The sequence below is a fragment of the Gekko japonicus genome, unplaced genomic scaffold (genome assembly GCF_001447785.1).
Source record: "Gekko japonicus isolate JY-2015 unplaced genomic scaffold, Gekko_japonicus_V1.1 scaffold2213, whole genome shotgun sequence".
Lineage (NCBI taxonomy): Eukaryota > Metazoa > Chordata > Lepidosauria > Squamata > Gekkonidae > Gekko > Gekko japonicus.
This window is the reverse complement of record NW_015164260.1, coordinates 87,041-99,524: the sequence shown is the minus strand read 5'-3', so window position 1 is coordinate 99,524 and position 12,484 is coordinate 87,041. Positions and strand designations below refer to the sequence as shown.

At 45.6% G+C, this 12,484-nt stretch overlaps 1 protein-coding gene across 1 annotated transcript in view; it reads right to left on the bottom strand.

The window, feature by feature from the left end:
• The window catches only part of LOC107108293 (ovochymase-1-like), a 57,797-nt gene extending 46,917 nt beyond the window's left edge, over positions 1–10,880 (bottom strand). The window contains exon 1 of the mRNA XM_015408713.1: positions 10,769–10,880. Within this exon, the coding sequence (XP_015264199.1) occupies positions 10,769–10,880 (112 nt within the window). The remainder of the gene's footprint in view (positions 1–10,768) is intronic.
• Between the last annotated feature and the right edge of the window lie 1,604 nt (positions 10,881–12,484).

Genomic DNA, 12,484 nt, shown 5'->3' with positions numbered 1-12,484 from the left:
GGTTGCCAGCTCTGGGTTGGGAACTACCTGGAGATTTTGGGGGTGGAGTCTGAAGAGGGTGGGGTTGGGAGGGGGGGAGCAACCTCAGTGTGGTATGCTGCCACACAGTCCACCTTCCAAAGTGGCCATCTTCTCCAGGTGAACTGATTTCTGTCGCCTGGAGATCAGCGGTAATCCCAGGAGATCTGTCCAGCCGCCACCTGAAGAAGTGTGCCTGTGCACAAACGCTTATACCTTGAATAAAATTTTGTTGGTCTTAAAGGTGCCACTGGACTCAAACTTTGTTCTACTGCTTCAAACCAACACGGCTATCCACCTGGATTCAAACTTCAGATTAGGGACCCATGGGTTAAGTCGCTTGCTTAACAAAGCAGTCGGAGAGTGATTCAGCAAGAACACAACTTTATTCTTCAACTCGAACACAACTCCACACTTTGAAGGACCAATTATATTAGAAATGCTGACTGTTCTGTTAAAGCTGGGTTCCTTCATCCCACAGAAACCGCTGCTGAAGCAGAACAAAATTAACAGTGTTCCTCTCATCAGTTATTTCTGAAGGCAGAATGAAGAACAGAAAGTTTACTATAGCCATTTCTTAGTTATCAAGCTTTAGGTTTAAGATAAAAAGAAGGAAAGACAGCATCACCTGAATGCAGCATCTCGGAATTCAGTGACTGAGAAAAATCAAGGTCTTCAGACACCTGCCTCCTTTGTTGCCATAATTTTGTTCCACTCAGCTGGGCTGTTTCTGAACCCCAGCTGGCTGTGAGACATTAATAACCCCGTGTGGGAAAACATAAGAACATAAGAGATGCCAATGTTGGATCAGGCCAAAGGCCCATCCAGTCCAACACTCTGTGTCACACAGTGGCCAGAAATACCAGGGGCCATCAGGAGGTCCACCAGTGGGGCCAGGACATTAGAAGCCCTCCCACTGTTGACCCCCCCAAGCACCAAGAAGACAGAGCATCACTTGCCCCAGAGTCCCTATCTATACCTTGTGGCTAATAGGCACTGATGGACCTCTGCTCCATATGCTTATCTAATTCCCTTTTGAAGCCGTCCTGTGGCAGTGAATTCCAAGTGTTAATCACTCTTTGGGTGAAGAAGTACTTCCTCTTATCCGTTCTAACCTGACCGCTCACCAATTTCATGGAGTGCCCACGAGTTCTTGTATTGTGAGAAAGGGAGAAAAGTACCTCTTTCTCTACCTGCCAAAACCAAGGACAAGCAAGTGATTTCACCTGATCCCTAGCCTTAAACCTGGAGATGCCTCTCTGTTAAAATCCATACCTCTCTCTTAAAACAGTAGTAATTACCTGTTGTTGTTCTGAATACTTTGTTCTTTTTGCCCAGTAGCTATTTAGAGCGACAATTTCTTCTATAAAACCAATATACCTGTTTTCTAGTAGAGCACGTCTTAAGAAAACTTTAAAGGACATCAATAGAAGAGCATTAAAATCCAGAGAGATTACCCACCCCTTATGATGTAGGCATATCAATATTTTGTAAATCATGCAACAGCCAATGGCTACATTCTGTTAGGGAGTTTTGATCTTCTGCACATTGTGTGAATTTACAATCCTTTATTAAATGCATTTTTTGTATAATTTTGAGTATTTTGTATAATTTTGAGTATATTTTATAGCCAAGACAAATTTGACCAAATCAAGGAAAGAGGCAAGGCTTCTGAAAAACAGACAGTGGGACTTTACTTCGTGATGAAATTTCTGTTCTCCATGCTAAAGAAGCTTCATTCTAATCAAACACAGGGCACTGAACCACTACTTAGTCCAGAGAGAACAGAATTCCCACGTCCCTTCCACAGTGCTTACAGATGGCTAGAGAGTCACTACATAGGCACGAGGAAAAGAGGGAAGCGACATTTTTATTGCCTACACATTTATGTTCACAACAAATGAGACACAGTAGCTTTGAGTAGCACCAAAAATGGAGTCTGGGTCTTTTAAAATGGAAGCTGTTAGCACTGAATTAATCAAACATTAGAAAACAAAGCCAAGAGAGGCAAAATCCATGATATACTCAGCGTTGCTAACCAAGTCCATTCCCAAGTGGAACAACCTTCAAACAATACCTCTGCAGTGGCAATAGAAAACCTGAGTTATTCTGCTCATAGAATTTGCTTTTGAATTCTAGTACACCAATTTCAGTATAAGAAGCTCTACCTATTAGCACAAGATGAAAAGTTAGTCTGAAGATTCAAATGGCTATAAAACCACCATAACTTCTTTTAACTAGAAGTGGGATTTGTTTTTCTCAGAGAGTCACTTGGGCCCCGGTCACACGGAGAATTTGCCCAGTGAAAGGCACGAATGTTGGGTGGATTTTCGGGGTGCGATCACACCGCAACATCCGGGAAGCATAGCGCACCCGTGGCCAACTGCTGAAGATGCGGAGTTAAAAGTACCAAGGAAAGTGCACTAGTATCCGGAAAACGCGCAGCACAGGCGGGTGTCTGATCACGGGAACGCTAGCAGGGCTTTTTTTGTAGAAAAAGCCCAGCAGGAACTCATTAGCATAATAGGCCATACCCCTGACAGCACAGCTCATTCACATATTAGGCCACACCCCCATATTACCAGAAGCGTGGTCATCCAGCCACACCCACCTTTTGCTTCTTATTCTCTTTACCTTGTTTGTTGACAAAACCCAGGGCTTCTTTTTTTGAGCAGGAACTCCTTTGCATGTTAGGCCATACACCCCTAATTGTAGCCAATCCTAATGAGTTTCTGCTGTTGGGTGTGGCCTATTATGCTAATGAGTTCCTGCTGGGCGTGGCCAACTTGGGAGCCAGTCTGAACTCCGTTCCTGTTCATTCCTGCCCAAAAATAGCCCTGAACGCTAGTATCTCGTGGCATCCGGCGCCCGTCCACATCCCATCGCAAACTGGATGTTGATCGTAAGCACATGCGCACAAACATGAAACTGAAAGCAGTGCTACTCTGCGGAACTGCGCATGCACACAAACGCAAAATGCTTGTGTGGTCGCGCTGTGCCGCTTCTTTGCCATGCTGCAGCATCGCCGTGTGATCGCCAGCTAACAGCCAAAGCACGGAGACTCGGGGGACCGTGTGATCGGGCTACCGCGCTTTATTTTGCTCTGGGACGAACAGCCACACCTCCCCCCCGCGTTATCTGGCCTGTGTGACCAGGGCCCTGGTGGTGTTTGTTGAAATTGGTAGACAACAGTCAGCTGCTTCTCTCAAGATCTAATCTTCAGTAACTTCCCAGGTAGGTGGACCATGTTAGGGCATCTTGAACCTCGTGAAGGGCTAGATTTGTGAACAGAAATAGCAAAGTGTTCTCACTATAAATCCAAGTCCCGTGTTAAGGGTTGGTGAATAGGGTCACTATGCTCTTGACCAAGCGTCTTGGCCTTTAAGAGCAGCTCAAAACAAAAATTCAGCTTGTGAAGTTTTCTCTGTGGGGATTTGGTGGGGAAAGCACCACCTGCTCCTTTCTCCATTCTAGAGCCATTGTTAAAGTCACATGAGCAGTCTAGTAAGGAGCTGGCAAGTTGGGAACCCCAAATGAATTTGGAAGGGATGGTGGTAATGCACACTCTGCAGCAGCAGCTCTGAGGAACTAGGATTCAGAAAGCCTTACAAACACTGACAAAGGTCAGAACATCTTTTTAGAAAGACAGTTCATCTGATAACCACTCCTGTTTTCCTAGACGACTTTGGAGAAGTTTGCCAGCTGTAGACTGCAGTCTGCAACAATACCATGAATGGTTTGAAAAAAATGACTGACCATTTGGGGTTATTTCTAGGGTTACCAGGTCTGCCTTGGGAAATGCCTGGAGATTTGGGGGTAGTGCCTAGGGTTACCAGCTTGGGTAACTCCTGGATACTTGGGGGCAGAACCTGGGAATGACAGAGAGCTCAGCAGGGATGTGATGTAGGTTCCGGCCGAGTGTGATTAGGTGTTTACGGGCTGTGCTCCACCACCGAGGGAGTATTGTTTTAGTTGATTTTAGCCTTAGTTTTAAATTGTTTTATCTGTATTCTGTGTCTACTCTCCAAAGCAGACGTTTTCTCCAGGGGGTCTTATCTCTTGTAATCCGAAGATCAGTTGTAATTCTGGGAGAACACCAGGCCCCACCTAGAGGTGTAGCAACCCGAGCTGCAGTGTTAGGAAAGCCTGGTAACGAATAAATATACACTACAAGAGATGTATAAATTAACATGTTCTATCTGTAACTACCATTCTATAAAGCTCATAATGTGCTATTATTATATCCTTATCAGGTACTGAAGGGCTAGATTTGTGAACAGAAATAGCGAAGTGTTCTCACTATAAATCCAAGTCCCTTGTTAAGGGTTGGTGAATAGGGTCACTAAGTTCTTGATCAAGCATCTTGGCCTTTAAGAGCAGCTCAAAGCAAAAATTCAGCTTGTGAAGTTTTCTCTGTGGGGATTTGGTGGGGAAAACATCACCTGCTCCTTTCTCCATTCCAGAGCCATTGTTAAAGTCACGTGAGAGGAGCTGGCAAGTTGGGAACCCCAAATGAATTTGGAAGGGATGGTGGTAATGCACACTCTGCAGCAGCAGCTCTGAGGAACTAGGATTCAGAAAGCCTTACAAACACTGACAAAGGTCAGAACATCTTTTTAGAAAGACAGTTCATCTGATAACCACTCCTGTTTTCCTAGACGACTTTGGAGAAGTTTGCCAGCTGTAGACTGCAGTCTGCAACAATACCATGAATGGTTTGAAAAAAATGACTGACCATTTGGGGTTATTTCTAGGGTTACCAGTTCTGCCTTGGGAAACGCCTGGAGATTTGGGGGTAGTGCCTAGGGTTACCAGCTTGGTAATTCCTGGGTATTTGGGGGCAGAACCTGGGAATGACAGAGAGATCAGCAGGGATGTGATGTAGGTTCCGGCCGAGTGTGATTAGGTGTTTACGGGCTGTGCTCCACCACCGAGGGAGTATTGTTTTAGTTGATTTTAGCCTTAGTTTTAAATTGTTTTATCTGTATTCTGTGTCTACTCTCCAAAGCAGACATTTTCTCCAGGGGATCTTATCTCTTGTAATCCGAAGATCAGTTGTAATTCTGGGAGAACACCAGGCCCCACCTAGAGGTGTAGCAACCCGAGCTGCAGTGTTAGGAATGCCTGGTAACGAATAAAATATACACTGCAAGAGATGTATAAATTAACGTGTTCTATCTGTAACTACCATTCCATAAAGCTCATAATGTGCTATTATTACATCCTTATCAGGTACATGTATTCAGTTCATTCAGTTTAGCAACTACCAGTCAATTTCACACCATTTTTTAAAAAAGTCAAGCCCCAACAGGAGTTTCTGGAATTGCAAGCCCGCTTCTACTTGCATGAAGTCTTCCAAAAGGGGGGGAAGCTTTCAATTGCATTCTGTTGATGCTTATTGCAGGTCCTACAGAAAACACATTGTGCAGCTAAGATTCATCAAAGATACAGAGAGGCTCCTGTCATTTTTAAAGACTGCATACTATTCACCTTGTTCTCTGGTCATTAAACCTTTCAACACATGTTATACATCTCTTGCAGGGTATATTTATTCACACCAGGCTCACCTAGAGGTGGACAAGCCCAACTATTTTCCATGCATCCTCACCTGCAACCAACCAGTTCACAACAAAAACAAGCCTTCAGTTCTAGGAGTACACTTACCATATTGACTGATGGAATAAATAAAGCAGCAGCACAAGAAGAGCCTCTTCATGGCCCTCCTCATGCCAATCCACTCTTCCATTCAGAAAAAGGCAAGAAAGACATGGACCAGATATCTAACTCTAGGCTTTAAAAGTGCTTCACTTTAGCCTAGAGACCTAAGGGGGAAAAGGGTGGGGGAGACAGGAAGGAATCATTAACAGCGTTCTGTCCCTTTCAGTACCCGTTTACTGAAAATGGATTGGCTCAGGGTAGATCCGACAAAAAGTCACAAAACAGGTACTTAAAGAGCCATTTTAAATTCCCAGTGAGTCCTGGGAACTGTAGAGTTTTGGGTGGGGTATATCACTTTCTTATTAAGTTTTCTAAGTACTTCAGGAAACTATAAACTCCTAAGGTTCTTTAAGGGAAACTTAAGAATGCATAAAACCAATTTACACCTGTAGCATAAGGCTGTTCTTCACAGAAACACTTTGAGGTAATTTGATCAAGGCTCCACCCACCACTGCCAGAATCCTTCTTTTCTCCCTTTGCATATAATTGGTTTTTACAGAGAGGCACAATGGGCAGCAATCCTACTGCAACCTAAAAGATTTTTTTGAAAATGGGCAAATCTTCCTCCTGAAGATAACAAGTTTTATGTGTATCAGCAAAGACTCCAGCTTTTGTGTTTGTGTGATTTGTTTAAAATTCATGAGGTCTGTAAGGTGACCATTTGCAAAGATGAGAGGATTCCTGTACCCTTTGACAATTACACTTTGACAAACTTTGTTCTACACATACACCACAGGTTGGGTGAAAAGTAGCTTTTTGCCCCAGCTTGCTGGACTGGGGTGGGGGTGGGGGGAATCAGAAGGAGATAAGGCAGAACTGCACCAAAGCCTCAGAGGAAAACCCTGAAATTTTCATTGAGAAGAACTGAACTCTTTCTAATCAGTAGTCAGATGGAAGAGGCAGCTTCTAGCTGGGACTATTATTACTGAAAGCTAAGCGTTTGTATGGAAGCAGCACGTGCTTCTCTTTTCACTTTTAGATGGTTAATTTGAAATAGACACTCTAAGTGGTTTCAGCTCTAGCCCCCTGAACTGTTTTAGCCGAAGACCTTGGAGTTTTTTCTTTTTTCTTTAAGAACTCCACAGTTGCAAATAATAATTAGCTACTTGGCCTTGAGTGGCCAGCAGGCAGTTTAATATTGGATGTCTTCCTTTAGAGCTAAGCTTACTGTCCAGGCTACGGGGCCAGGGAGCATGAAACTCTGTGAATGTTGGTATGTTTGATACTCACTCCCCTAGATGGCAGTATGACACTCAGGGCTCTAGTCGGGGGGGAGCTCTCAGGTATGGAGCTCCGGAAGAGAACCTCTAGGGGGTGGGGCGGTCACGTGGTGAAGCCCCGCCCCTTCTTTACCCCGCCCTCTGCTTCGATCCTCATTCCGTTTGGGAATGAGGATGAAGCAGGAGGGTAAGTAGCCGGGCCTTCTGACACACTTCCGGTGATGTCAGGGGGTGTGGCCTTCTGTCACTTCCGGTGATGTCAGGGGGCGTGGCATATGCAAATAAGTTATGCTAATGAGTCATGCTAATGAGCTCCGGCAGCTCTTTTTCTACAACAAGACCCCTGGTTACCTTCCTTTGTGATCATCTTCAATAAACTCTGTAGAGCCTTCCAAGACTTGAACTGTGGAGTGGTGTTGTTAATGGGTGCCTCCCTCCCTTTCCCCAGAGGCGAACCGGAGACTGAAGAGGTGAGCTTTTCAAGTGCAAAGTGCTTGGAGTGTTGGTAAAGAGAAAAACAAGTTGCTCTTTGCCAGCTTGAGCCCTTGAGCCCTAACAGGCTTTGGCAGAAGAACCGAGAGCAAAGTTCCCGGTTCACACAGCGTTCCAGTTTATTGTGAATTCAATAGAAAACTGTACTCGTAATTTAATCACTGCCGTTTGATAATGTTTTATATTATTAACCACAAAGCTCGGAGAAAGCTAAGGCATTTATAACTTTTAAGTTCCAAAAAAATTTCAAATGTTGCAATTTTACATGCTAAGTGAGGTTATAAATGATTAATTTTATGTTGTTAAAGCAGTAAAATTAGTTTAGGTTTGATGGGACTAAGTATTTCCCTTCTCAAATTCTGTGGGTTTTCTTCTGGAAAAAAACAGGATCCCCCCCCAGCACTTCAGTATTTCAGGAAATTTTACATCTCTATTCCCATGTGGTCAATACACCTGTTCACAGGGATGCCAACCTCCAGCTGAGACCTGGGGATCCTTTGGATTTACAGCTTATCTCCAGACCACAGAGATCAGTTCCCCTGGAGAAAGTGGATGCTTTGGAGGGTGGACTGTGTGGCACTGTACTCCACAAAGGTCCCTGTCCTCCCCAGGCTCCATCCCCAAATCCCCAGGAGATTCCCAACCTGGATCTGGTAACCCCACCCCTCCGTCACCTGCCGGTGGCCAGGGGAGACCTGGCAGCCTTAAATTTATCCATCTACTTTCATCTATCCCTACAGTCCAGCCTGCCAGTTGAGAACCTCTACTCAAGCCCTGCTGCCCTATGCCCCCACCTGCAGAGGTAGAGGAGGAGCAAGCACAGACAAGGCTTTTTGGTGGTGGCCCCTCACCGCTCCCTTGAGGCTCACCTGGCACCTACTCTTCTTTCCTTTAGGTACCAGGCCAAAACATTAGTTTCAACTAGGCTTTTAACTATTTCTGTTGTTGTTTTATGGTCTACTCCTACCCTGAGGACTATTTTAGCAATAAACTATTCTGTTTGTTTTACATGGTTGATATGTTTCTGGCTTGCTTTAGTGACATTTTTATTGCCATGTTCCTAATTATTTTATTGAGTTGGCTTTTTGTACTGTTTTTTATTGGAATGATGTTTTTATTGCTTTTTGTTCCTTGCTTGATTTTATTATTTTTGTTGTGAGCCACTCGGGGAGATCCGGAGATGTTGCATATGAATATGCAGGCCAAGCGGGCAGCCTCCCACCAATCACCTCTATCCCCTGCTGCTGCTCTATGCAGCAGGAAAAAGTGGGGGGGGATGGCATCCATCAATGCCATGGCAACGGCTGTGTAATTGTCATCATATCACTGGATGCTCTAGGATTTACTCCATGACCTATGGAGCCAATTTGGCATAGTGGTTAAGTGCACAGACTCTAATCTGGGAGAACCGGTTTTGATTCCCCCACTCCTCCACATGCAGCGGCTGGGTGACCTTGGGTAAGACACACATTCTCTCAGAGCTATTCTCTCAAGAGCAGTCCTTGAAAGAGCTCTCTCAGCACCACCTACCTCACAGGGTGTCTGTTGTGGGGAGGGGAAGGGAAGGAGATTGTAAACCGCTCTGAGACTCTGAGTGAAGGGCAGGGTATAAATCCAGTCTACTCTCTTTTTACCGTAGAGTTTCAAGTGCCCTCCAATGTGGTGATATCACTTCCGGTTATGCACCCATAAATGATGTTGCTACATCAGTGGACATCATTTGGGTAAGTCCTGCTCTCTCCAATTGTGTAAGTAACAAAGTTCCAAACCACTGAGCCTCTTAGACCATCATAGCAGCTATTAGATTTCAGAACAAAATATTGTGTCCACAGAGATAAGTCCATTCTAGTGATTAATTCCCACTTTTGTGTGATACTCCTTAGTTGGAAACCCCCTGTTCTCTACAAGATAAGAGCATCTGTCCACATAGGAGTGGGATGTTTCTACAACATCCAGGACAACCTGCCTTCTCTGTTCCTCCAAGTCCCTTGTGATGATGACTCAGATCTAGACCTGCCAACCTCCGGGTGGGGTCTGAAGATTCCTCAGAATTACAACAGATCTCCAGATGACAGAGGTCTGTTCCCTTGAAGAAAATGGCTGCTTTGGAGGATGGAGTCTATGGGATCATACCCCATTCAGGTCCCTCCCCTCCCCAAATCCTGCCCTCCACAATCTCCACCCCCAAACCTCCAGGGAGTTGGCAACCCCAAATCCACCTGCAGAGTTTGCCTGAATGTCCACTTTGTCCATTGGCTGCTTCAACGGTTAGGCTCGTGGTTGTGTTTATGCTCAAAGCCCTGCATTTGACAAGTCTCCTACACCTGTCTCCAGCTGAGGGGGGGGGGCTATCTTTCTTCTGGGCCGTTTACGCTGACATCCTGCAGCCTGTAGCTGTGGAGCCTAGCGGGGAACCTTGTGACACTCCTGAGTTCATCAGCAGGTTCTCGGAAGAGAGCATTTAAATTCTCTAAATAAATAACTCAGTGAAGCTGCATTTCCCTGCCATGATCTCTGCACAGGACACACTCTGGGCCGTCACATTCTCCTCTTTTGATATCCCTGTCTTGTGCTACTGCTGTGAAGGGGTTTAGTAGTTTGACCACTTGAAGCCCACAAAACTTAGTAGCAAGTAGGAGGAAAGGAACGGTGGAAGCACTTCTCGTCAGTGATCTGTTGCCGCCTCCCTTACAGTTGCTGATAACATGTACAGCCCACTCCGATAACGTTGGGAAGGGGACTGTCTCAGAAATCTGCTCAGGTATCATGCAAGCATAGCCCCCCTCCCAAGGTATTTTTTAAAAAGCTAAGGAGTTCAATTGGCCAGTGGACAGAAGGGATGCCCAACAGTGTTCCCTCTAAGCTGAGTTAGTGTGAGCTAGCTCACAGTTTCTTAGCCTCCGGCTCACACATTTTTGTCTCAGCTCGGGAAGGATGGCTCCAGAGCAAACTAATTGATGCAGTAGCCAAATCGCTCGCTCACAACTTTAATGCCAGTAGCTCACAAAGTAGAATTTTTGCTCACCAGACTCCGCAGCTTAGAGGGAACATTGATGCCCAACGCCTTTGTTGGTCTTAAAGGTGCCACTGGACTCCAAATTTGTTCTAATGCCTTTTAAAAAATCTTGCCGGTTTTGCATTTTCAACTTCAAAGTGGTTCAACACTATCTTGCAGTTTTTGTTAACAGCCCTGTGGGTTAGGCCAGTATTATCACCATATCGAAGGTGGGAAACAACACAAAAGTGTGGCTTCCTTGCCCAAGGCCACCTTGTGAGTTTGTAGCAGAGATGACGCTTGAACCGAACACCTCCCATATTACCACTCATTCTTTGTTTCCTTTTGAAGCTCTTTCTCCTCTTGTTCAGTATTTTTGACCTTTCGCTAGGCAGGCCGCCGCCTCGTTCCACTTTGAACTTGAGCTCTGCCAACATTCCTACTTTTCATCCGCTCCAGTGCTCCCACAGGGCTGTATGGGATTTCCAGTAATAAGAGGATCTTCCAGAGCTTTCCTGACAACTGTCGCTTTAAAGGACTCTAAAGGTAAAGGTTTTCCTTGCTCGAAAGCCAGTCAAATCTGACTCTAGGGGGCAACGCTCATCTCTGTTTCCAAGCTGAAGAGTCAGCACTGTCCGAAGACTTCTCCATGGTCATGTGGCCGGCATGACTAAACACCGAGGTGCACGGAAAGCTGTTACCTTCCCACTGAAGTGGTACCTATTTATCTACTTGCAATTTCTTGCTTTTGAACTGCTAGGTTGGCAGGAGCTGGGGCCAGAGGCTCACTCCATCCCGCGGCACTCGGGTCTCGAACTGCCGAACTACAGACCTTCTGGTCTGCAGTTCAGCATTTTAACCTGTGAACCACTGCTCTATCCCTCCACAAATAGGGTTGCCAAGTTTGAGTTGAGAAATGCCTGGAGAGTTTAGGGTGGTGCTTGAGGAGAGTTAAGTCTGGGGAGGGGAGGGACCTCAGCAAGGTATAATATCCTCCATCTTCTAAAACTGCTGTTTTCTCCAGGGCGACTGATCTCTGACATCTGGAATTCAGTTGTAATTTTGGGAGCTCTCCAGGCTTCACTCGGAAGCTGGCAACCCTCTCTCATAGGCTTTTGTTGGCCGCTCACATTGTCACGCACAACCATGCCAACTCACTAATTCAGTATGAAATTCTACACATCTCCTTCAACTTGGTATTATCTGTTGCTCTTGTGCACATCTGTCGAGTGCTCTTTCAGACAGACCTCAAGTCAAACTGCAATCCCAGTAAGTGTCCTAAACATCAGTCATTATCTAGAAGAGAACGATTATACACAGTGAAAAAGCAGGACCGGTCATTCTAACAGACCGGTTCACCTTCAGTTCCTCACCATGCGCAGACCACCAGGGGATATAGGGCTATACTCACAACCACACAAGAGGTTGGTGCAACAAGCTAGCACCCATCTCCAGGACGCTAGTCTCACTTTTCCCAGCCACTGCAGCAGGAGAAATGGCTGCTAGCCCCTGGTGTATATATAACCCCCCCACACTATTTCCCATGTGGCCATTTACAAATATAAACATGTGCATAGAGAAATTTTCCAGCATGAACAGACTTAGATAAATCCTTGAGGGCCAGTTGTGTAGTGGTTAGGAGCGCAGAAATGGGTTTGATTCCCCACTCCTCTTTGGGTCCGTCACAAGTTCTCTCAGAGCTGTTCTCTCACGAGCAGTTCTCAAAAGAGCTCTCAGTTTCTCAGTCCCCCCTACCCCACAGGGTGCCTGTTGTGGGGAGGGGAGGGAGCCTGTAAGCCACTTTGAGGCTCCTTCGGGTAGTGAAGGGTGGGGTATAAATCCAATCTCTTCTTCTTTGAAAGTGTAGCAGGTGTATATTGGTCTTCCAACTTAATATTGAGAAAAATTCCTGGTGGTTTATGCCCTGGAGAGCTGCTGGTGGCTGGGAACAAGTCAAGCTGAGTTCCAGCAGCACTGGCTACCCCACAGGGCTAGGATCCAGACATTGGCATCAACAGTGTCGTGCAGTGGTTAGAGTCAG